The sequence below is a fragment of the Perissodus microlepis genome, chromosome 6 (genome assembly GCF_051167445.1).
Source record: "Perissodus microlepis isolate ML-2025 ecotype Zambia chromosome 6, ASM5116744v1, whole genome shotgun sequence".
NCBI lineage: Eukaryota > Metazoa > Chordata > Actinopteri > Cichliformes > Cichlidae > Perissodus > Perissodus microlepis.
This window is the reverse complement of record NC_140466.1, coordinates 19,966,233-19,992,139: the sequence shown is the minus strand read 5'-3', so window position 1 is coordinate 19,992,139 and position 25,907 is coordinate 19,966,233. Positions and strand designations below refer to the sequence as shown.

General features: G+C 42.9%; 1 protein-coding gene across 1 annotated transcript in view; it reads left to right on the top strand.

Moving 5' to 3' along the window:
* The first annotated feature begins 9,557 nt into the window (after positions 1-9,557).
* Positions 9,558-25,907, top strand: part of doc2g (double C2-like domains, gamma) — a 41,483-nt gene continuing 25,133 nt past the window's right edge. The window contains exons 1-5 of the mRNA XM_084931384.1: positions 9,558-9,743; positions 12,910-13,315; positions 13,818-13,897; positions 14,462-14,536; positions 17,445-17,554. Coding sequence (XP_084787510.1) covers positions 12,928-13,315; positions 13,818-13,897; positions 14,462-14,536; positions 17,445-17,554 — 653 coding nt within the window. The 5' untranslated portion in view covers positions 9,558-9,743; positions 12,910-12,927. The remainder of the gene's footprint in view (positions 9,744-12,909; positions 13,316-13,817; positions 13,898-14,461; positions 14,537-17,444; positions 17,555-25,907) is intronic.

Here is a 25,907-nt window from a genome sequence, read left to right as displayed (position 1 = left end):
ACAAGCTAACATAATTTTAGATATAAGTATTATTTTTTAATGCTTGCAAGAAATGAGTCTGTGAAGTCTAGAAGCTATGGACAGCACCAAATGTTGTGTTTGCTCTCTTGCTATACTCTGTCAGGCCTTTACGGCAGCTCGCTTCAGTTGCTGCTTGTTTATGGGGATTTCTTTTATTCATTTTTGTATTTAATAACTAAACAGCATGCTCTTTTGGATTATGATCAGGTGACTGACTTGGCCATTGAAAATGTAATAATATCCCTTTTTTTGCTTTGAGAAACTCTTGGGCTATTTTGCAAGATGCTTTGGGTCATTATATCCATTTGCACCGTGAAGCACTGATCAGTCAGTTTTGCAGCATTTGGCTGAGTAGAGAGTCCTGTACACTTCTACATTTTCACACAGCAGTCACACAATCAGCAATCAGCAATAAACACTAGTGGTTTACATCTTGCTAGATAGATGTTGTTAGATGTTGTGATGGTATTTTTCTTAACCATGGAAATAATTCAGTTATCACAGACTTTTTGGAGCTGCGGTGCCGGCCAGGATTTAAAATGTCTTCGGGTGGAGAAACAAACTCTTTAGAACTGAGTTGTATGTGAATGGAGGGCCGAGAGCATGTTGGTGAAGGAAATAAAAAGCAAGATACAGGAAATTTTGACTAACAGCATTTTATTATATATATATGTATATCCATCCATCCATCTTCATCCGCTTTATCCGGGGCTGGGTCGCGGGGGCAGCAGCCTAAGCAGAGAAGCCCAGACCCCCTCTCCCCAGCCACCTCCTCCAGGAGGCATCCTTGTCAGATGCCCGAACCACCTCAGCTGGCTCCTTTCGATGTGGAGGAGCAGCGGCTCTACTCTGAGCCCCTCCCGGATGGCCGAACTTCTCACCCTATCTCTAAGGGAGAGGCCAGCCACCCTTCGGAGGAAGCTCATTTCTGCCGCTTGTATCCGCAATCTCGTTCTTTCGGTCACTACCCACAGCTCGTGGCCATAGGTGAGGGTAGGGACGTAGATCGACCGGTACACTCAGCTCCCTCTTCACCACGACGGACCGGTGCAGCGTCCGCATCACTGCAGCCACCGCACCAATCCGTCTGTCGATCTCCGGCTCCCTTCTCCCATCACTCGCGAACAAGACCCGAGGTACTTGAACTCCTCCACTTGGGGCAGGAACTCGTCTCCGACCCAGAGTGGGCACTCCAGCCTTTTCCGGCTGAGAACCATGGCCTAAGATTTGGAGGTGCTGATCCTCATTCCCGCTGCTTCACACTCGGCTGCGAACTGTTCCAGTGCGAGCTGGAGGCCTTCACCTGATGAAGCCAACAGAACCACATCATCTGTGAAAAGCAGAGATGAGATTCTGAGGCCACCGAAGTGAAAGCCCTCCGCCACTTGGCTGCGCCTAGAAATCCTGTCCATAAAAATTATGAACAGAATCGGTGACAAAGGGCAGCCCTGGCGGAGCCCATCACCCACCGGGAACGAGTCTGACTTATTGCGAACCAAGCTCTTGCAACGGTTGTATAGGGATCGAATGGCCCGTAGCAATGGGCCAGACTCCCCATACTCCCGCAGCACCTCCCACAGGACACCCCGAGGGACACGGTCGAATGCCTTCTCCAAGTCCACAAAACACATGTAGACTGGTTGGGCAAACTCCCATGCACCCTCAAGTATCCTTGAGAGGATAAAGAGCTGGTCCAGTGTTCCACGACCAGGACGAAAACCGCATTGTTCCTCCTGTATCCGAGGTTCGACTAGCGGACGAACTCTCCTTTCCAGCACCCTGGCATAGACTTTCTCAGGGAGGCTGAGGAGTGTGATCCCCCTGTAGTTGGAACACACCCTCCGGTCCCCCTTCTTTTTTTTATGACTCAAACTTTATTAAATTTTAATAAACAAAAAACCCCGAAAAAAAAAGAAAAAAAAAAAAACACCCAAAAGATAGCAGAATGGACATTCCCAGTAACAAAAACAGAACAAATTGAGAATCATGCATATTTCCATCCCGAAAAAAAAAAAAAAAAAAATATGATGCCAACATTTCACATAGACCAGATTACAGCTATCCTATTTAGTCTGACCTTAACTACTTTAGCCGGATACGTCACTGACCTGTATGTAAAAAGTAGTTAGCCCACTTATCATTATAGTCGTCCAGTCTATTTAGCAGTCTATATGATAATCTTTCATAAGCTGCCACTTGTCCCAAAGAGGTATACCACTGAGAGAAGGTAGGAGTCGATGAGGCCTTCCACTCTTTCACCAGCAGCTTCCTCCCCAGCATAATCGCCGTTTGTACCCAATGAGCAAGAGGAGTGGATAAGTGACTCAAAGCTGAAGGGTCTCCTAATACATAAAGACTGTTCCTAAATGGGACCCTTTGACCTACAACCTTCTCTACTACAGTGTGAATATGAATCCAATAATCTTGGACTTTGGAGCACCCCCAAAGCAAATGTAAAAGTGTGCCACTTCCTTGCTGGCATTTCCAGCATGCATCATCAGTCGCTAGACCCACCCTATGCAACCGTGAGGGTGTCCAGTATACTCTATTTAAAATCTTAAATTGAACCAATCTTGAACGCAATTCGCGTGACATTTTTTTCAGATTCCTGAGGATGCCATTCCATTCCTCCACTGTAAAGTTGAGATTTAAGTCCATTTCCCACGTTCTTTTGAGGGACAGTGTGTTAGGATCAGAAGCTAATAAAAGCATTTTGTAATAAGCTGATGCCTCTTGTCCACGCCCAAAGGTTTTTTTTATTTCCTCCAGAAAGTCGCAGCTTAAAGGGAACTTTGCGAATGAACCACATGTATTGGCCATCAAATGTCTTAGTTGCAGGTATTTCCAAAATTCCTGCCTAGGTAAATCAAATTCTTCTGCAAGTTTTCCATATGATTTAAATATACTATTTTCGTAAAGATCCCCCAACATTGTTATACCTCTCTGAAACCAGAGCTTCCAAAAGAAGGGTAGTTTAGCAATAGAAAGTTTGGGATTATACCAAATACCAGCAGATTGGTTAAGATATGGATCAAATTTGAATAATTTGGACATTCTTTTCCATACTTCTTTCAAATGAGAAAGTACCGGATGTGATTGGATACGGGGGGACAAATTAGTTGATAAGCTATATATTGGTGTAAATGGCGAGCAAGCAGTACTTTCAATGGAAAACCAAGGAGGCGCTTTCTCAGGGGGTAAGAACCAATGTGCCAAATGCCGAAGAGAAAAAGCATAATGACATAAAAGTAGATTAGGCATCCCTAACCCACCTCTGTCCACTGGTTTCTGCAGTTTTCTCAGATTCAATCTAGGCTTTTTATTATTCCATATAAATGCCTTACAGAGCTGGTCAAATTGTTTGGTGTATTTCAAAGGAACATGAATTGGTAGAGCCTGCAACAAATAATTAAACTTAGGTGTACATACCATTTTGATTACGTTTACCGTTCCCCACATTGAGAGATACATCTGAGACCAACGATCAATATTAATTTTCATATCGCTGAGTAAAGGTTCAAAATTTATCTTTATCAGGTCTGACAAATGAGGCGGGAAGGTGATGCCTAAATACTTAATGCCCTTCTGAGGCCAGGAAAACATACCAGTTTGAAAAAGTGACCTAGGACAATAACTAGTTAACGGAAGGGCCTCTGATTTGGTCCAATTCACCTTATAACCAGAAATAGCTGAAAACGTATTTATTATTGCCTGCAGGGAGTTTAAAGACTTTTCTGGGTCTGATATAAAAAGAAAAATGTCATCGGCGTACAACATCAGTTTATGACAGTCTCTCCCTATACTGACACCTGGAAAATTGGGCTCCCTACGAATAGCCACTGCCAGCGGCTCAAGGGCCAGAGCAAAAAGAAGTGGAGAGAGGGGATCCCCCTGCCTGGTTCCTCTACCTAGTTCAAAAGAAGGCCCTATTATTCCATTTGTGAGTACTGATGCCTTGGGGTGTACATATATAAGCTGAATCCAATTAATAAAGCTTTTGGTAAAACCGAAACACTCCAAAGTGGCGAATAAATATCTCCACTCGACTCTGTCGAATGCCTTTTCGGCATCCAGCGAAATCGCAGCTATGGGAGAATGGCTGTCCTGAACCGCCCACATAATATCAATTAACCTCCTAATATTATCAGCTGAAGAGCGTGAGCTTATGAAACCAACTTGATCTACATGTACAAGAGAGGTCCCCCTTCTTAAAGATGGGGACCACCACCCCGGTCTGCCAGTCCAGGGGTACTGCCCCTGATCTCCACGCAACATTGTAGAGGCGTGTCAACCAGGACAGCCCTACAACGTCCAGAGTCTTCAGGAACTCAGGGCGGACCTCATCAACACCAGGGGCTCTGCCACCAAGGAGTTGTTTAACTGCCTCAGTGACCTCGCCTCCGGAAATTGGCGGGTCATCCCCCTCATCCCCAGACTCTGCTTCCTCCTCGGAAGACGTGTCAGTGGGATTAAGGAGGTCCTCAAAGTATTCCTTCCACCGCCTATATATGTATATATATATATATATATGTATAATAAAATGATCTTCAAACTAATTTTAGAAGTTGAAAATGTCACATGTTATTCCAAAATAACTTCCACAAGAAGGAGGCCCTTCTATTCTACAGTCTACCTCACTTAATGGTGAGGTAGAGATTTCACTTTTAAAGACCATCAATTATTATCCAGAGTGTTTGAGTCATATTCATTTTTTGCCTTGGTTCAGTTTTTAGTAGCTATTAAATTTCATTTTACCTTGCTGCTTGGTTTAGGAATCAAAATAATTAGTTGTGAGGTTGAAACGTTCACCTGAGATGTTGCATGCACTTATTAAAGTAGCCAGAGGCTTCACACACCTATTCTGGGTTGTTTCCTGTTTATCACTGATGATGTCTACTAGTCACAGAAATGAAAGTAAATAAAACTGATATCAGACATTTAACAGCCATAACATTCAAATCGAGTGATTCTGGATACAGGGTACTCATGTTTCACAAACATTTATATTCCCTTCATTTTGCTCATACGGTGTGGAAAAATCACGGACATTTTCTTTCATAGGAAAATGTTACTGTGAAAAACAATGCCTGTGGTTAATCCAGAGTAGCAGAGGCATTGTTTCTGGGCTGTGTTTTGGCTGTTTAATGTTTTGGATGGATGATTTCAGTGCTTTGAGGAGAGCAAACAAAATGAAAAAAACTTAATCTGCACTGCTGTAGAACAGGATTTTAAGAAAACCCCACAAATCCTAAAGTTATTCAGTTATTTAGACATGATTCAATAAAGGTTTTCTTATGTAGTAACCTACATTTCATTTAAATGGTTCTTTAGAGCCCTTTTGTATAGAGAGATAGATATAGAGCAGCAAGAAGCTTTAATACACAGTGTTGATAACAGTATGGATGATTTCCTGAAGTATTCTTTATGCCATCAATAACTGAATAATGTTGAGGAAGAATGAGCTCCGCTGCTTCTGTAGTGATGAGTGGAGCTGATGTGACGGGTATCCATGATGGAGAGCAGTTTTTCAGTGACCTCTTGTCCTCACTTACTCAAACACCTCCAGAATGTGTCCAGTGATGACTCCTGCCTTGTGAATTAGTTTGTTGATCCTGCACGGCTCTCTCCCACTGATGCTGCCCCCCAGCAGACGACAGTAAAATCGCCTCCACAGTCAGGTAGAAGATCTCCAGCGTCTTTCTGCACACACTGAAGGACCTGAGCTTCCTCAGAAAGTAGGGTGTGTTGCTCATCCCCTTCTTGTACACATCATCACCGTTGCTCCACCAGTTCAGTCTGTCATTCAAATGAACACTGATTTAACCTCCTCACCTCCTCACCTGCAGTTTTTTCCCCTCCGGGAATCAACCGCCATCTCTGAATGTCTTTTGTCTTGCTGACATTCAGGAGCAGGTGATTTCTGCCTGACAAAATTCTTCACCAGCTCCCTGTGCTCCGACTCGTGCCCACCCCTAACACACCCAACCACTGCGATGTCATCAGTGTACCTCTGCAGGTGGCATGAATCACTGATATACTCGATATCTGAGGTGTACAAAGTAAACAGGAATGGAAACAGGACTGGCCCCTGTGGTGCTTTAGTATTACTAACCACCACATCAGACATAATGCCTCCCCCAGCCACACAACTAAATAGCCTATATACACTACCTACAAAAGCCAACCAATATAGCTCTCCTATAACCTTGTTCCTCTATATACCGTCCAGCTTTAAAAAAAAAAAAAAAAAAAGAACGAACGAACCCCCCCTGGTGTTCCAGACACCACTCAGATAATGAAATTTATTTTTTTTTGCAATTGTTTTGCTAAACTAACTCAGCAAAAGTGCACCAGAAATCTGTGGTTCATTGTTCATCCATGACCTGAACATGCTGCAAGAGCCCTCCTGGTGGACGTGCACAGACACATGAAGAGCGTCTGAGAGTTTTGGAGGTCAGCTGAGCACTCTAATAACTGATGCTGTGGGTGGAGTGAAATTGCTCACCTATGCTTCTTCATTTTCACCAGACGGCTGAGTAGCTGTGTGGAAACCAACACCATGAAGACTTTGTGTCCATGTAACCAGAACTCAGGCAGATGTTTACTGTAGGAGAATCAATTTCAAGCCCCTCGAAGCATGTGGCGCATGTCGAAAGCACCTATTTAAAAATAGATCATTTTGGCACTGGTACACCGAGTAATCATTTATCTCATTTCAACTCATTTAGCCAACATGTTCTTCTTGCAAATTAATGAATAAACAGTGTAATGGTTTTTTAACGCAATATTGATGCGGTAATCCTGATAGTGATGACATGCCCAGACTAAATCTGCCTATAAATGGATGAGCTGACACACCCACATGTATTTACCCCTCTTCTCCTCCAACCATTAACATAACTGAATATGCTTGGTGTTGATCATTTGTTACTTTTTAACAATGCAAAATGACATTGTTAATGTTTACGCCAACCCACTGAGTGCAGCTCAGACCAGCATTTACTACATGTATTGGTAATTATAGGACAGGTGTAATTCTGTAATTCTGAGAATAGCTGAGCTGCTATCAGACAACTTTTGTCATCTTGGTTGCCAGAATAAACACACTGTTATTATTAGACAAGGGTCAAAATGCTGCACTCCCACCTGAAAGCAATTTTTCAGCAGATCCAGTGACGCTACCCTCATCCACCATAAACTTTGTGCTCTATAACCACAGTACTCCACTTTACCCTTAGCATGACTTGGGGTTTTTTTGCCAGTCAAGATTATCACAATGAAATAGGAGGTAATCATAGACTGTATATAAATGATGGATGCAGCCAGCCTAATATTAGTCACTAGTTTGTACAAAGCTTGGATCTAACTGAAAACCGATGAACGCATGCTTATATGGTGGAGACTCGTCAATCAGACTAAATTAAGCTAAATCACATCCTGCTTTGTTCTTTATTTTGATCTGAATAGAAGCTTAATTTACATATTTAACTTGTTGCATAACTACTGAGGCTGTAATCTCATCAGGAATGTTTTTATAAGATCATAAATTCAGTGAGCAGTGGGGTCAGTTGGGCTTCATTTTACAACCAGATGCCCTCTGATGGCCATTACAAAGATTTAGAGCTAAGACACTTAGACACTGGCTTGACTTTTCAGACCTGACGTTATGTCTGTTTTTTATATACAGATCATAGCTGGAATAAGCGTCTCAAACAAATCGGGTCATTTAAAGGCAAAAAGCCTGTTTGTGTCTCTGAAGAAACTCAGTTATATCAGACAACAAATATACTCACGTTTTTAAAATGCTTTTGTCAAAGCTCTTTAGACTGAAGACGAATTTTAACCATGGTAAATGGATTGGTTCTTATATAGCACTTTTCTACTCAAAGCACTTTATACAACTTGCCTATACAAGTGTTTTGTATCTAACATTCACACTCCAACAGACACATCTGCAGCAACTTAATATCTTGGCATGCTGACTGGAGCAGCCAGGGATCAAACCAACAACCTTCCAATGGGCTCCCACTCTACATGATACATCATGTAGCATTCATGTCTTTGTGCAGTCGTTTGTGCTATACACTGTCGCTAGCTCACTTCCATGGCCAATTTAAAATCACTTTGTCTTTGGACTCTGGGAGGAAGCCAGAGTACCAGAGGACATGCCAACTCTCCCCCAGCTGGGATTTGAACCATGAACCTTTTTGCTGGGATTCCAAAGAGCTGCCACCCAGATTTATTGGTTTACTCTCATTTTTCTCATTGAGACTGGATATTTTCTCTTTTATATCCATTTTTCCATCTTTGTTCTCCCCTTTTCCTTAGAATACTGGAGATGGCCCCTTCTTCACCCCTCCTATCAAAGCCTCGTGTTTTATTGATATTGGCTGCATGTCCCATCGACCTTAATGCTCCTCATGCTAACATTTAGAAAATGTTATCTTTCCTTTAATTTTTCTTTTGACTTGATTAAAATCCACTTCAGAAAGTTTACTAACCAGTCGCTTTGAAGATAATTTAATAATGTAACCAAACAGGACCATAAAACATTTTTATTGCACCAAACAGTTCACATTTTATGCCTTAAGGTCTTTGAATGACTAAAAAGTATAAACTATTTCATACATTTGGATGACTGCCAGGTCTAAATACATGTTGAACCTCTTAGAAAATAGGATTTGGGGGTTAAAAAAGTATTATCACAACAAATAAAACACAAAAATCGACATACATGTCTGGTTTGGAGTTTTCTAATGCTAATAAGCCCTCTAATTTTAAAAACCTCATAAACTTGCAGGGTTTAACGCACTCAGTCAGTCGTATTGTTGTTCATCCTTGTGTCCATCACTGATTTCCATCAGTGACATCCCACATAAATCCACTGCTACTGATGCGTTGCTGCCTTTGATTCATTTTATTACTGTGGCAGGTGGCAGCCGTTACTATCAGCTCTTCTTGAATTAGACACATGCAGACAAACACACACGCACACACATATGCTTGTCTGATATTGGCTGTAGTCATAGCCCACACAAAGTAATCTGGTAGTGTAATTTAATGGTTGGCGGTGTGTTTTGTTGAGCTCAGTCAACACGTTGAATTTAATTTCCTTTCTGTGTCCTTCAGCTAGTGCCCCCGTCCCCCTTTTTCCCACCCTAAAGTAATGTTTCCTATTGTGTGCAGTCAGTGTTTTCACACCCATTTCCCTCCACATGTACTGTATGTATATATGTATATATATATATCTGCGTCTCTGTGTGTTTGTCTTTGCTCCTACTGCCTTGTGTTTGTCTGTATGTCTGTTTGTCTCCCCATCTGTCCCGATGTATTGCTCTTCTTGTCTGTCTGTCACTCTCTCTCCCTCTCTATCCCTTTCTGTCAAAACCCCACAAACACTTCTCCCTCCCAAGCCTGCCTTTTTGCCCGGATTTCTCCCCACTGCCGAGAAAGTGAGTGACAGTACTATATGCACAGTCTGGAAACGACTGATGTGGATTTTAAGCACATACGTCACAAGTAAAGGGGAAGGGAGAGAGGGAGGGGAGAGGAGAGGAGAGCAAACGATGAACAGAGACAAGGAGAAAGCAGAGAGAGAGAGAGAGAGAGTACAGAAGGATATATTGACTCAAAGCTGGTCTGCATGCTCCACAGAGTGTGAGAGACAGAGGATGTGAGAGCAGGCAAGATGGAGTGCTGGCACAGATGAAGACTGTCCCTGGGTATGTTTTTTTGAGGGTGGCTATAATTGTGAATGTGTGTACGAGTGTCTGGAAGTCTGTGTGTGTGTGAGCACATGCGCTCGCATGTGCGTGTCTCAGTATGTAGAAGGACGCGAGCGAATGAGTTTGCAAGCAACATGCTGCAAGTGAACATTTGAACGCGGGTTCCCAAGCAGCGAATTTAGGTGCTGTTACGTAAGAGCGGCGTGAGTGACTGAATGAGTGTAGTTGTTGAGGAGGGGGACAGGCGGTTTGGGGTCTTTATGTGTGTTGAGGGTCTGAATAAATGTGTGTAATGAAGTATGGTCAGGAATGCGGGATGCTCTTACAGATGCAAGTTCAAAAGCGAGTTAAGGTGTTGACACAGAGGTGCGTTAAAATTCAGCCTCACATGCATGTGAATGTTTGTGCGTGGAGCGGTCAACGTGCTTCACCGTAGACTGGAGATGAGCTACACCAATGCTGATGAAAACAAGGCATTGTTAGTCTGTTTTTGTTTTTCCCCCCGTTGCTGATTTTTGCTCGAGTTCTGACTCATGTAGATGGAGAAATTAAGCTCACTGTGAAAAAAGATGACATCGAACGACATTCCCGCAAAGTCTCATTAAAGCTCGAGCTCATTTCAAAGGAGGTGAAACAATCAATCAGTTATTCCGTGTGCAAATTGACAGGACAATAATCAATAACAATTTTCAAGACTGATTAAGGCTTTTGTTATGCAAAAATGGCAACGATTCCGAATTTTTCCATAATTTTCTCTGTTTTTCGTGAACTATCTTTGAGTTGTAGACCCTTGGTCAGCCCACAGTCAAAAAAAGAAAAAAGCCTGAAATGCTGACTTTAACTAATTTAATTACGTGTAAATTTTTCATGTAATTTTCTTACAAAATTTTACATTTAATGGAATCTGGTCAAGTGAATGTTGCTTGGGTACAGTCTCAGTTTATACCAATTACATTTTCCTTATTAATTAATTATTTGCATGAATAAACCTTTGATTTTATTTATTTCAGTTGCATTTTACTCAGACTCTTTGCCTCACATTTGCTGAGGGTGAAAAACTATTTTTTTAGTGCAACTGTGATAACAATTTGGCCAAAAGCTGGTAAGAGAATATTTTCAGTCTATTAGTTTTTTCCCTAATGAATCGCCCCCTCTGTGCCAAGAGAAACAAATCTTTCAGGTCTTCATCCCACTACGTTTGAACATTTAGCCAGTGCAAAACTGATGTGACACAACAAATATATATCGACCGCTGCCGTCAGCGAACGCTGACTTGTTTGCAACACCATTCGACCGATATATCATTGCATCTTTCTCTTATCTGACAGATAAGAGAAAGATGCTCTTGAAACATGCGTTAGGTTTTTTTTCTTTGCACTATTAATTAATAGGAAAGTCATCCACAATGAAAACTGCTTCAGCACTTTCACACGCAACTTTTCAAGTTAAGGAAACGTTTGTGCCTTCAACAAACGAATCTAGTTGAATCAGTCAAACACTAAAGAGCGAAACCCTTTTATTTGGAAAGATGTGTGTGAAACACAAACTGCTCAGATATGAAGGAGCAGATGCCACCAGCTGAATCTAACAAGCTGTGACATGATGGACATGTGAAACATATAGGAAGGATGACGACTGGCGTGCATCCTCACATGACCTGCTGTTGTGATGTGGCAACGCTGTCGACAGTGACTTCGTCATGCTCGTTCATGAAGTGCATCTGTATATTTTTGCACACACTAAGCCACTTTTTTCTTTAATGGAGTTATTTTTATATTCAGCATTTTAATCTGGGACAGTGACAGTAAACAGTCTGAAGTTGGTTTTTCTTTTTTTTGTTGTTGTTGGTTTTTTTTGTTTTTCTTTTTTTACTGTGACCAATAAAATCAAACAGGATCTTGAAATATTAAAGACTCAAGAGCACCGTGGGAGTACATGAGATAGCACATCTTCAGTATTTCTTAATTACTGCCAGGAAAATAGGAAATTAGAGCATTTGGCTTAATGATGATGGAGTCTAGAAACAGTCATTATGCTTCATTTAGGTACAAATATGCTAAGGACTGAGAAAGGCTCCAAGTAGTATTATGTAAATATTGCTCTGGGGAGTTGCAGATGAGAGAGAGAAGAGGGAAAAGAGGGCGGTAAGGGATGGATTTGAGAACCGATACACAAGTGACATCTCTTGTTCATACTCTACAGCACTGCATTTGAATATTCATTCAGAGCACAGACTCGGTGCTGACACAATGTGTGAGTCATGCTTGAAGTGCCAAAGGTTCTGGCAAATTCTATTTTGGCTTTTGACAGGTCAGGATTTCATCAGTGGATTAAAACAGGAACACATTTCAGTTTTTCACAAGATGTTGCAGATGCGTGTCATGACCACCTGTGACTGGATTTCACCTCCCTGCTCCATATGCAAATAAACACATGGAAATATAGTGTTGATTTTAACCCGTGAGAGGCAGCAACGCGCTCCCTGTGCATAGTCTGCCAGAAAATAAAATAAGAAGACAAATAAATACTAGCTGGATCCACTTATGTGGAGGGTGTGGGTTGAGTAAGTGGTCCTTCACTCTGGTGCAGGGCACATTTCTCATGGGAAAAGTTTGTCTTCAGTGGCTTTCTGCCACACAGAGATTGGAAGACACAGTAAACATTTAAATGAAGGTGGGTTTAAACCGCAGGCTTTATTTTTTGCTATATCTACCTATGTTGGTGCCTGTATATAACTGAACCGAAGAAGTGAAAATAATGAAAGATATATTAAAAAAATTTTTTTTAAAAGCTTTCAGAGACAAAGCATTTCTGGCAGAAAGGCAAACTTTCTCCTTACATAGTGCTAACAGAAACAGCCCAGACCAGCTCCGAATGTGGTCTGAATGATCTCAGAGATCTGAGAGTTCTTGCATCTCAGCGCAGCCTGAATGCATCTCAGGGGGACTCAGACCTTTGCTTGAAGGTGCCCACTAGTGATGGGTTCACCCATCCTTCCATGTGAATACGAGACCAGTGTGCTCTTTGAAAACCGCTGACCCCCTGCAAAGTGGAGTGTGACAGAGTCAGAGGAGGCTGACGGTGTTTTCGTGTAATTATCTTTGTCTTTCTCACCTTTTTTTTTTGTCCTTCTCCGCTTCGCTTCTCCATTTTTATTCCACAGTCCCATCTGACAGTCCACATGAGTGTCTCCAAGCCCCCACCGCCACCCTCGACCTCCCACCTGGCCATCCCCCCTTCCTCCGCCTCCACCCCTTCCTCGTCCGCCTCCTCCCCCTCGGCGACGCCCCACTCTATCGCCCCGCCCCCGCCCTCGCCGGTCAAAATCTCTATGCAGGAGCACTTTGCCATTAACGTGTGCCCAGGGCCCATCCTCCCCATCCCACAGATCTCAGACTTCTTCCCGCGTTTCCACGACTACCCCTGCACGCCGCCACCTCCCAGGGAGAAGAAGATCCTGAAAGAGGAGACTTTCAATGGGGAGACGGGCGGAGGGTACAAGGATGGCGAGAGAAGAGGGGAGAATGAGGGAGACAGGGAGGAGCTGATCGACTCTGATGATGATGACAGTGAGTTTTGCGGTGGGGAAAGTTGTGCTCGAAGTTCAAAGTCGGGGGTTTTCATTCATGCGAAAATGACTAAGCACCGCAGCATAAAAAAACAACGCTGTTTTATGCAGTTTAGAGTGGAACATTATCTTGTTTTACTTGATTTGAGCGTCTGCTTTTTTTCCCCCTTCCCCTCTCAGAAGCACAGCATATGCTTGCAGAGTAATTGTGGAGTGAAGCATTTTGTGTTTGTGTGTTTGTCACTCCCACTTTATGTGACACAGCGGCTCTAATGATTTATTACACCGCGCTGCAATAGCAGGGCTCTGGTTTCTGTTCTTTCCCAAACAGTAATCAAACAAGACAGATCAATTCATATTAGGCAGCATCGTATTTTGAAGAGCCCATCTGCTACAAATATGACTCAGAGCTTTTGAGTGTGTGTTAGACTGAACGTGTCTCTGCTTTTTACTGACAGTAATTGGTGTGTTTTGTGTGTGGTTGTTTTTCTTCTTTTTTATAGCCTACCTGGGAACGCTGGAGTTCAGCCTGCTCTTTGATCAAGAAAACAACTGTCTGCATTGTACTATTCACAAGGCAAAGGTACGCGCAATTGTAAAATCTTCTTTATAACTAGGCTGTCTGTCTGCATGTGTGCCGTTGCGTAATCCTTCTTGAAGGCCCAGTGAAAATAATTCTCCTGTGATGCTTTTACGTTTGCAGAAGACATCAGACTCCTGTCTCTCAACCTTTGTAGGGAAACAAATTTGCCACGTAGCCTCGGCAGCTTGTCAGTTCATGACTAAATCATCTCACAGCGCGACGTAATGCTGGATAATGTTGCTAGGTTGCTCTCGCAGACACATTTTGGTCATCGTGCAAGGACACGAGCCGTCCGTTGCATGCTGCACGCACTCCCATGATGTCAATTATGCAAATCTCACTGAACAGTTCCCTTGAGGACATTACAAAGGAGGTAGAAAACACTAGCCTAGAGGGATAAAACCGCCAGAAGAACTATTGAGATGTGACTGCTGTCGAACAGGTCCGTCGTACGTGCTGTCTTTTTCTGACCCTGACAGTTACGTGTGAATAGTTGGAGGGCACCATGACATCACCTTTGACACTATAGTACTTGTGTGTTTGTGTGTCTGTTTGTGTCCACAGGGACTGAAAGCCATGGACTCCAATGGGCTGGCTGATCCATACGTCAAGCTGCATCTTCTCCCTGGGGCTAGCAAGGTCACTGCTTCACCCTTACCTCAACAGCAATTATCGTAACATGCCGCCACGCTGGGATGTCCCAGTTACTAACTGTCGTTGAGCTTGTATGTCACGCAGTAACTGGTGGTAGAAGTAGAACATTTACTGAGGAAACAAAAAAAAAAAACCCAGATGCAGTTCTGTGTGAAATCCCCCCTTGTGGATTCTTCTTTATGAAACATCATGAAGAGGTCAAAAGCCTGAAAAACAAAAATGTAACATGGGAGCAAGCTAATTTGTTGTGTGTGTGCCGCTTCAATCCAACGAGCAGGGAGCGTTTCAGTTGGTTACTGCTTAATGTGGCTCGTCCGGTGCTCCTCTTTATCGAGCGCAAACACGTTCTGGTCCACTGGACTTCTCTTGTCTTGTTTTCAGCTCAAGCAGCAGGGAAGATAAAGCTTGCCACAACAGCAGCAACCCCATAATACAACCTGTTGTCGGCCATTTTGGCTCAAAGTTGACTCCAAATGAGGTTATGAAAGTGCTGCGGGTGGAGACGATGAAGGCGGCACAGCCCGAACAAGGCAAACGTCTGAAGTCTTAAGGTGCCGACCATAACGACGTCTGGGGGATTTTTGTCCTCCAGCCTTCCTCTGTCTGTCTTCTGTCCCATTGTTGTAATTCTCACCTCCCCACTTCGCCAGCCCTATCTCTGTCTCTATCTCACTATCTGCCTGTGACCCTCTTTGACCTTGAAATACCAACAGTGTGCAGAGAGGGAGACAACTGAGAGGAGAGGAAGAAAGGGGGGAGTGGAGGCAGGGAGGGCAGGGGGGAGAGAGGGAAAGACAGATGAGGGGAGGACAGCAGCAGGTGGTTGTCATGGAAACAGGGAGGATTGTTACACGGCTCACGTCAACAGGCAATTGTTGATGGGGGGTATAGGCGGTGGAGGGACGCGGAGACGGCGTCAATGAATAGTATCCATGAATGACTGTTTGCTAAATACCCACCACATGGGGGTGGGGGGTATCTCTCCTCTGCCCCGGCACGTTTCCTTGCTTCCTTTCCTACTGTCTCACACCCACCGACACACGCTCCTTAACCAGCAGACAGCTAAGCGTGCCTTCCCTCGCTGATGAGTGCACAACAACAACACATGCTCACCGTGACCTTGTACATGTGCTGACACATGCTAAGGATTTAGTCATAACCACACAGAGATGCTCCCACTTTCCCTCTCTTACACACACACACACACACATACAGTTGTAGTTCTTAGTGCACGTCTGTGATGGTCACCGTTATCTTCATCTCTCCATTACTAACCGACATAAAAAGAATATTCATTCAGAGCTTTGGGAAGTAGGGACTGAGGAAGAGGGAGTATGAAGTATGTAAAATGATCTATGCAGACCGATGGGGGTGGTGTGGTGTGGTGGACAGATGGAGTGCTACTGATAAAACATTTAAAAACAAAGCAAAACAAAAAAAGGCAGCAGTACAGAGGGAAAACGGAGGATGGGAGTAACAGAGACGGAAGTGGTGGGTTTTTTTGTTTTTTGTTTGAAGATGGAGCAGAAACCAAACCTGATCCGAACGCAAACAACTGATGAGTATTACAAAAATAACTGTTCTGCTGAGTTGTGCCGGCACGCACACGGCAGGCGGTGAAACACCGCTGCAAGTCATGACGCTGCTTAAGCGTGGCTCGTCTCGCACATTGATGAATCAAACAAATGACACGAATCGAAGACACTTGTTTTCCTCGATCGACCAACTTCTGAAGAGCCGAGTGCGGTCGATAAGCCAGATGTTTCCAGCAGGACACGGAGAATAGAGGAGGAGACAGAGATGAGGCAAGAGGGGAGAAGAGGGAATTTCTGCTCAGGCAGAACAATAGGACGAGGGGACAAAAACAGACAAAGAGAAAGAAGATGGCATGGAGCATTCAGCCTCTGGCCCTGAGGCATTATAGCAAGAAGCTGACAGTGGCAGAGAGGACGAGAGTTAAGGCATCTGACTTCACACACGCCTCAGACACGAGCAGGAGGATATTAAGAGGAAAATGTGTATTTGTAACATACATACAGTATAATTTTGCATAGCCTGCAGTGGCGAAAGAAGAGCAACGGCACAAAAATACTCCATTAAGCAAAAGACTTGCAGTCAAATTAAAATATGCAAAGTAACTGTTGTTTATTAATGTATTTTTTCAACTGAGGGAGAAAATACAAAAAAACACACATCTGCACTTTACTAACCCGCCAGTTCGTTCTGCCAGTGTCTCATCATGGTCTTACTTGTTTGTAGAAATTGAAGACATTTTATGGGATGCAATCCAAATACAGCATATATGCATATATATACAAGTATATAAGCATCCTGATTAAACCTGAGATAAAAATCAAACAAGCTTAGAACTCCCTGAAGACAAGCGAGGCAGCACGTAGATGCAAACTTTATTTATGGTTGCTGAAGCCATTAGGAGCTCGGGAGCATTTCCTCTTCTGGAAAGGTTTAATTTTTCATGATGATTGTGTTGCACGGTTTAATTGGCTGCTGTGTCGTGTTGCGTTTGAGACGCGGTGTTTGTTTTGGCGGTCTGGCTGGTGCTAATGCACTCTCTAATCATGTTGAGAAGGAGGCAGACGGACAGGTGAGGTGAAGGTAGCCGTGCGTGCTTTCACCTCTTTTTCTTTTTTTAATAGCCCAGGCAGCAGATGTCTGTGATGCCCAAAGGGACAGTGAAAAATGATGCGTCCCCACTCTTTCACTTTCTTTTTTCTTGATCTATTGTCTCTCTTATTTTTTTTCTTGTATTATGTGAATCTGAGCTAATGAATTTGCTCTCCTGCCCTTTGAACATTCCTGACTCTTCTGTTTGTTCTTTAGATCTTCGCCTTTCTGTGACTTTCTTTTCATCTGTCTCGCTTTTCCTCTGCAGGCAAACAAACTACGCACAAAAACCCTGAAAAACACACTGAATCCAGTGTGGAACGAAACGCTGGTGTATCACGGCATCACTGCAGCAGACATGACCACCAAAACGCTCAGGTAGGCACTCAGCTTTGGATTTCAGTCCTGCTGTTACACCCCCGCCCTCCCTGAGAGCCAAAATTTATTATGCGAATGATGAAAACCCAAACTTGAAACCCTCCAGTGACTTGCCAACAGCCAGTCTGCTTCCCAGTGGGCTTTTCCAGGTACTGTAATTCATTATTCCAGCCCAGCGACACCAGCCAAATGTTCCACTTGCTACTGCTGCAGTAACTGCCCAGGTGTTGGCTTTGCCAGGAGGCTCCGCCCTCCTTCCTCCCACATCGTCCTGCATGCGGAGTGATTGAGGTCAAACGTAGCCATCTTGGCCCAAAAACTCTGACACATGCGTGTCCGTCTGTACGCTGATTCAGAGACAGAGTTTTGTGTGTGTTTTGTTTGTGAACATGTAATCAGTGTCAGTTTAGTCAGAGGATTCATAATAGGTTTGGATAGCATTGTTTATCCTGTGGAAATGCAGCGGAGAAGCTATGCACGCATTCGCGCATGCACACAGGGAAGTGCATTTACTCACACACACGCACATGAGTCCCATCTACACAGCACACACAGAGGCTGGCAGTCAGGTGTGTTGCTTATCCTCTTGTGTCCATGTCAAGGGCAATCACTGGCAGGAAAGATCATGCATGGCCCTTCCTCTGCATGTAGTCAGAAAACACACACACACACATACACACACAAACACTCAAACAACAAATGTCCTTGAGCGTGCACGTTTGAGACAAAAACATTTACTCTCCCGACCCAAAAAAGCCACAAAAACCCGCGCTTGACATGCAAACAACAGCTTGAGGAGAGACCCCTCAAACTAGAGGAAACCCACCTGACCTTTGTTCAAGGACATAGCTCACAGCCACAGACCAGCAGGGGGGCTCTGGATTGCCAAAATGAGAAAGAGGAGGAGGTGGAGTGTGACCAGTGCCAAGCAAGAGATGATGATGATGATGATAGAGAGAGAGAGAGAGAGAGAGAGAGAGAGAGAGAGAAGTGGCTGCCAAGATCAACAAAAAGAGCAGGAGGGAAAACGCGAATGATGTCGAGTGACAGATGAGGGTGCGCGGAAGAGGAAACTAGGGAGGCCAAGACTGACAAAGACGAGAGAAAAGAGGGACGCAGAGAATCCAAGAGGTCAACTGGCAGTGTGAGAGAGTAGCTGGAGTAGAGTGTAAGATGGATGAAGTGATGAATGAAGACAAAAAAACGAGTAGAGCACTGGGGAGGAGTTTTCTCAAAAGGGGTGGCCAAAAAAACGAAAGAACGAGGACAGTAATATATATGAGACAGTAAATGAGACACTGTCTGAAAGTAAGGAGAACGGGGGAGAAGGGGAGGCTTAAAATTGGATCAGTGTCTCTCTGGATGAGTTCAGGCACTAGCACAATACCTCAGACAATAAACAGACTTTGTTCTCATTACTCCCTAGAAAGGGGCAAGAAGTCAGAGAATGGGAAAGCAGATAGGGATCCCCAGAGAGATGTTTACTCGCTGGGGTTGTGCCCTGCTGCATCTGCTCTGCTGGGGATGCTGTAGTATTTGATCCCTGTGCTCTGTGCACTGCTGAGAGGGAGGGACTCTGCCCAGACTCGGCATTCTCGTAGACTCGCCCGAAGGCCTGGAGAGTGCAAAGTGCACTGTCAAACTGGGCTGTCCTGTCACATCCAATAGGTCCTGTGTTTAAGTGATGTGTTTTTATGTAAGCGCAAGGATTATGTCCATGCAGTCCTAAACCTGCAGTAACTGAGTTTGTCTGCGGTTTTGGTGTCGAGCGGGTAATGTACAGTGAGTGACTCTTTGAAAACAGCTGCGGCCAAAAGGAGGCGCCGTGAGGGTGGTATGAGTGAACCACTCGAGTAAAGTCGCACAGCTGTGTTACAAACTGATACGTGATACAAAGTTGTGTTGTTTGGAATGTTTGTTCTGCACAAACTAGTCTTCATATTGATTCAGTGGATTGTTATAAGGCTATAATCCCTTATATTTAAGTGTCTTAACCAGTGTTGGTCAAGTTACTTGAAAAAAGTAATCAGTAACTAATTACCGATTACTTCCCCAAAAAAGTAATCCCGTTACTTTACTGATTACTTATTTTCAAAAGTAATTAATTACTTAGTTACTTAGTTACTTTTTAAAAACACGATTTACAACCTGAATAGGTGATAAAGCGATAGATCTTTCAGCCCAATTCTGCTTTTTCTGCATAATTCATCATACAAAATGTAATCAAATGGAAAAGTTTCTTTTTAAAACTTGTTTTATTAGTTTTAACCTTTTAACTTTATGCATCAAGCAAAAATTTAATTATATGCAACATTCACTGACTGGAAGAAATTTGTTTAACATTTAAACTTATTTTCTGCACATTCCAGCACATACATTTTTTTGTGTGTGTGTGTGTGTGTTTACACTCACTTTTTCAAATAGATGCAAGTAAAACACAGCAGAAAATAAATAAAGTCAAAGACTAGCGGTCCTGTTGCTCTATTTTCACCTGTAAAGCAGGAGTGGGGTAGGCGGAGGTTTGCCCTGGTGCAGGTGTGCCGCAGCGGTCAGTTGAAGAATCCGCGAGTTTCTCTGTGAGTTTCCCATTACGTCGTAGCGCACTCCCAGTGCTTGCTTGGAAGTTTAGGGGGTTTTTTCGCTTTAAAAAGAAGTTTTCTTCCCACGCACAACGGACACTAATGTTTTCGTCACTTTTTATGGAATCAAACTCAAAGTAAGGTCAGTACTTCCACGCTTTAAACGCTGCACGGTCATACTCTCTCCCGCACTCGATATATTATCCATTGTTGATCTGCACACAGCTGTTGTCACGAACGTCGCACTCGCTTACGTCACTGTCATGAGACATTCTCGCAAAAAAAATCACGGTTTTAGTAGCGCAGTAACACAGCGTTCCTACGGGAAAGTAACGGTAATCTAATTACCGTTTTTGCAATAGTAATCCCTTACTTTACTCGTTACCTGAAAAAAGCAATCAGATTACAGTACAAGTAACGCGTTACTGCCCATCTCTGGTCTTAACATGGTGTAGCCCATGATTGTTATGTAACAGTCGTTGTGGTCCACTCCTTAAGCAGCTGTTTGCCATTGTCTAGCAGCTATAGAGAGACCTGATTTACACTGGCTGGCCAACAAAAGTCACACACCCTAATATTTCATTGGACCGCCTTCATATTTGATGACAGCGAGCTTTCTCTGTGGCATCATTTCCATAAGCTTATGCAGTGTCACAACATTTATTTCCATCCAGAGCTGCTGCTTAAGGTCTTCTCCTAAAGCACATCCCTAAGATTCTCACAGGGGTTAAGGTCTGGGCTCTGTGGGGGCCAAATCATGTGTGAAAACTGGCATTGTCATACTGAAATATACCCGTGCTGTGAGCGAAGAAAAAACCTGGTCACCTCAGTTTTTGGGCACACAGTGTCGCAGTATGTAGACCTCTGATCTAATGGGAAGCTCTTACTTATTTGTTTAGTTAAATTCAGGTGTTTTTTGTTTCCAGCTTGCAGTGACAGAGTAATTTGTTTCTGTTTTTTATAGTGCTGAAGTAAGAGGAGGTGCTGTCTTTTTCCTCCTCATTTATCCTCACAAAAAAGTGTTTCACTGTTACGCTGAGTGAGCCGAGGCACAGTGATGTCACAGGAGCACAATGGCTCTGAAGGAGGTTTATCTGATAGCTGCGTTTGCTCTGAAATTGGAAGTGTTGTGTTGATGACAGTGCTTTAGGTGATGTACCTGATGAGGAGCTTTCTCCCATTCATGAATAAGCAGATCGGGAGCAAAAAACGTTTGGAGTTTGTATCAGACAGAAGGAGCTCAGGATTGTGTAGCTGTCAAACTGGGTTGCATCAGCATTCTGGCACTCGGGACATATGAAGCAGTGACATTTAGTTACTTGATTCTGTGGTTTTCCATGCCAAATATCTACTTAGGAAGCCAAAATCCCAGAAAGGCTCACGCTCTTGGAGGATGCTGGCTCACAGATGCTGTGGTCACAGCTGGAGAAAAGGAAAAAGGGGGTATCAGGATTTCCCAAAGTTAATGCTCTAGTCTTCAGCAGTGATTGAAAAAAAATCAAACTTGATGTTCACTCTGAACCAACGAGTCTTTTTCTGTTTGATGGCTGTAGTGTCTCGCCACTTCACACATATTTTACTTTTACTTTTTTGTTGTTAGTGATTGGCCAAAAGCTTGTAGGTGTGCATTACTGCCACCTTTTTGGTAGTGGCAGAATGTTATTTACCACCAGGTGCTCATAAAAACAAATAAATAGATAAATAAGTACTTTGGCTGCTGTCATATTCACGCAGGGCTCCACAGCAGGCAGCTCTGCATGTTGAGATTTTTATGCCGGATGCCCTTCCTGATGCAACCCCAAAGGGATTTGTGTCTCCTCCCAGGATATAGCCTGGGATTTTTGCTTGTTAGGTGAATGTGTCAGTGAAACAGATGCAAAACCTGTTTTTGTTTGTTTGTTTGGTGGGTTTTTCTTTTTACATTTAATTACTCCTCTCAGTCTTTTCTTGCCCAGAAACAGTTGAAAATAACTGAGGATGGCACATTTGCCCATCATCACACTGCCTCAAAAACAGTGAGGTGGTGTGCACTTTGTGCAAAAACAACCACATTGCAGTAACCATGAGGACGTTGCTCTGGCAGAAGTTAAAGCGGATTGCGAACAAATTACGACATAATCAGCATGAAATATTCATGAATTCTCACACATATTAATGCCAGGCCTCTAGAGACGTATGATATATACGTGTATAATACCAGTGCATTTATGGGGTTGGAAATGATTAGCTATAAAACACCAATGGGATAACCTCTGTGACAAATTCATCAGGGTTTCCATGATTGCTTTTTGCTGCTTTGTCATTTTTTATCTGACTCTGTTGCAAAAGGAAATTTGCTGTGAATCCCTCTTAGTCAGAATCTAGTGCAGGAATGGATAGCTTAACCACTAAAAGCTACTACATGAAGCCATAGTTAGTGGATGTGAATGCATTACATGGCCACTGCAGAAAAACCCTGTACACGTACCAAATATGGGCTTTGATTTCATGGAAATTTTAAGCACCGCGTCTTCTGATGGTGCTAAAGTGGGAGTGAGAGTCCATCCTCCTGCGCTGCTCTTTGTAGAACAGGACATAAAAAAGAGTTCTTCAGTGAGTGGGTTTATGCATTTATTTCTTTTTTTCATCTTTCATTCAATAATTTGCACTAAGTGTGATTATATAAAACCATTATGCTAAGGCAAAATACAAAAAGGGAACGGCTAAATTAAAGACAGTTCTGAAAAAGCCCTCAAAGTTGTATCAGCGTTATTGTTTTTTTCTTTACATCCTTTATGCAACGCCTCAATGCTTCAGTGTGCAGACTGTATCTCTAAGGGCTGCTGGAGGTCCATTCTGTTATTAACAATGAACTAGCTGAGTAAACTAATAACTAACGTCCTCAATCCAGACTTTACGGTTGGCCTCATACCAGCTAATCCTTTAATTGGTGTGGCGGGCTGCCGGAGGTGCTTTCGTCTTGAGTGAAAAGTCCACTGCAGTAAAACAGACTGGAAAAACCTCCAACCTTGCCACTTATTTATTCAGGTTATGACTCGCAAAAATTGTCAGGAAGGGTAAGACATTTGAGATCATTTTTGCACAGCTTCAGCGCTGATAGTTCGCTATAGATATATCTGCTTCCTTTTGAATTCTCAGTATGAGACGGACTCAGCCTGTTTTATCACTGCGGGCCCACGTGATTGTGGGATTAGGCCCAAAATTTCTCCATCAGTTGCCGCAGTGTGAATCTGCCTTTAGGCGGTATTTTTAATAATTTAGAGAGCAGTGAGAGTGATAATGTGATACCACAATCCAGCCCCTTATTTCAATGACACCACTCTTGTGTGCATTTTAATGCACACAAAAAATAAATAAATGCGATGAGTCAAACATGAATGCATACCTTGGGGACAATCTTTCAAAAGTCCTTCTGACATTTACAACTGAAACATTTGTCAGGCTCTGAATGATCAGCAGAGAAATTGATCATGTGGAGGTGTGATGAGAGCCGGGTATCACGAGATGCGGTGTGTTTGTGCGTGTGCGTGTTAAAGGAGTACAAACATGATTTCAGTGCCAGCTCGAGTCTGTCTCCTTTCACTTTCTTTCCTCTCTCTCTCTCCATGCCTCTGCCTCATAATAGACTTCCACCATCCTCGGTTGTGGGCAGATAGGAATAAATCTGTGGCTTGATTTGGTATTAGATGGAGGCTGAGATTGCCATAACAGGTGGCTTAGATGAGATTCAGTCAGGTACAAATATGATCAAGGAGTAAAAAAATATATATGTTGGCTGGGTGTTAGATGTTGGGTGGTGATGATATTGTTGTTGGAGTTGACTCAGCTATATAAATTGGCTTTAAACTGAACTATCAACAGCCATGAAAGTTTACACAGACAATGCCTCGTGAATGCTGTGCTTCAATTGTTGTTTAAAACTAAATACTGGTAAAGATTAATGTCTGTAATAGAAGAGAGCTGTAATAACTCTTGCTTTTGTGACTTCATTATGAGATCAAACTTGTCATTTTAGAGTTTGCCTGCCTCAAATACGATCTGGACTGGTTTTTAGGTTCATTTTAATCGGCTGGTTTTTATCACACAGAGACCTGACAACCCTGATAAGGAAATTGTGTTTTTTATGCCACTTAAAAAACCCTAACCCTATGAATTATTCAAGCATTAAAAGTCACCTAACTCGATCTTGTATCTTTAAACACACTAACTAGATGGCACAAAAACACATCAGTAATTTGTAGAATTACAAGAAATGTGAACGATTACACAGTTCGACGGGCAGAAAATAGTATTTATGTAGCAATACTGTGATTTCCAAAAAGACATTAGCTGAAAACCTGGCATATCTCAGCACTGTGTGCAGTGTGTCGTCAGAAAATCTGGCAGCCATAAAAACCACAGCAGATGAACACGATCTGAAAGGCACACCCTTAAGAAATTGGAAAACCTGCAGCAAAGACCTAAGACAGGGTCTGAAAGATACATCTGGCCTTTCAGTTTGCTGAAGCCTCATTAGAAATGATCTCAGTGAAGGGCTGGCTTTTAAGAAGCCATTCTTAATGAAGGGAAACAGAATGAAAAGGCTGACGTATGCCAAATCACACAAGAACAGGACTGAAAATGAATGGTAACAGGTCCGATGGAGTGATGAATCCCAATTTAAAAATTTTAGTTCAGATTATCTTCAATATCAGGAGAAGGGTGAGTGCGTACAGCCATCTGTGGACACAGCGGAGCTACATTTCAGCCAGTGGTGTTGGGGATCTTGTCTAAACTAATGGAATTATGAATGCAGAAAAATGCAGTTTGAGCCACTATTAAATACCATCTGGGATCACCAACAGCTTCATTTTTCAGCATGAAAGTGATCCCGCATACTGCCGCTGTGTAAGACCTGGACAGAAAGAATCACAGTAGAACGCTATCAGTCATGGATTGGCCTCCCCAGAGCCGGGACCTCAACATTATTGATGTATTGTGGGATCGTCTGGACAGACGACACTATCATAGGAAACACTTAAAATGTTGACCTGGAGAACTGTTCCTGAAAACTACTTAACCAAATTACACAAAAGCTTGTCTGAGAGAGGTCAGGCCCTGTTGAATAAAGGTTGTTATACCAACAATAGATTTTCAAGTATTGTAAATCTTTTTTTCCTTATATACCATATTTCCATGAATGTTTGCACATGTTTCAATAAATCACTGCACCTATTTCCCCTTTTCTTACCAAAGTATAAAAAAATGAATGGTGCTTCTAGACTTTTTCACAGCACATTTTAGTGCCAGTCTTCATAGTTGTTTTTAACACTATGAATGGGAAACCCTAATTTTACTCTCATGAGGTGGATTTTATCAATAATACCGAACCAAACTTGGCACAAGAGGTTGAACAGATTCTACCAGCATCTGTTTGGTTTTATAGGAACTTCAAAACTGGGGAAATGAAAGAAAAATCATCACAGAAGAAGTTTGAGCAGAAATGGTGTCACATTGCCCGCCAACCTTTGTCTCAGTACAGACACCCTACATGTATGACAGAGCAAAGGGACATAAATCACCTGACAGCCGTGGTCGTGAGTCAGAGCTGTTCTGAAGCTTCTGCTAGAGATACTCATCCGTTATGACTAAAAGACTGGAACCAGCATGTCAAAAGTCCAAATGTCAGCAGGACAGGGAGAGAACAGGAAGAGGGGGAAGGTGTGTGTGAAGAATGTGCGTGTGTGAGAGAGCGAGAGCGAGAGAGGTTTAGAATGAGACAGTGAAGAAAGAGG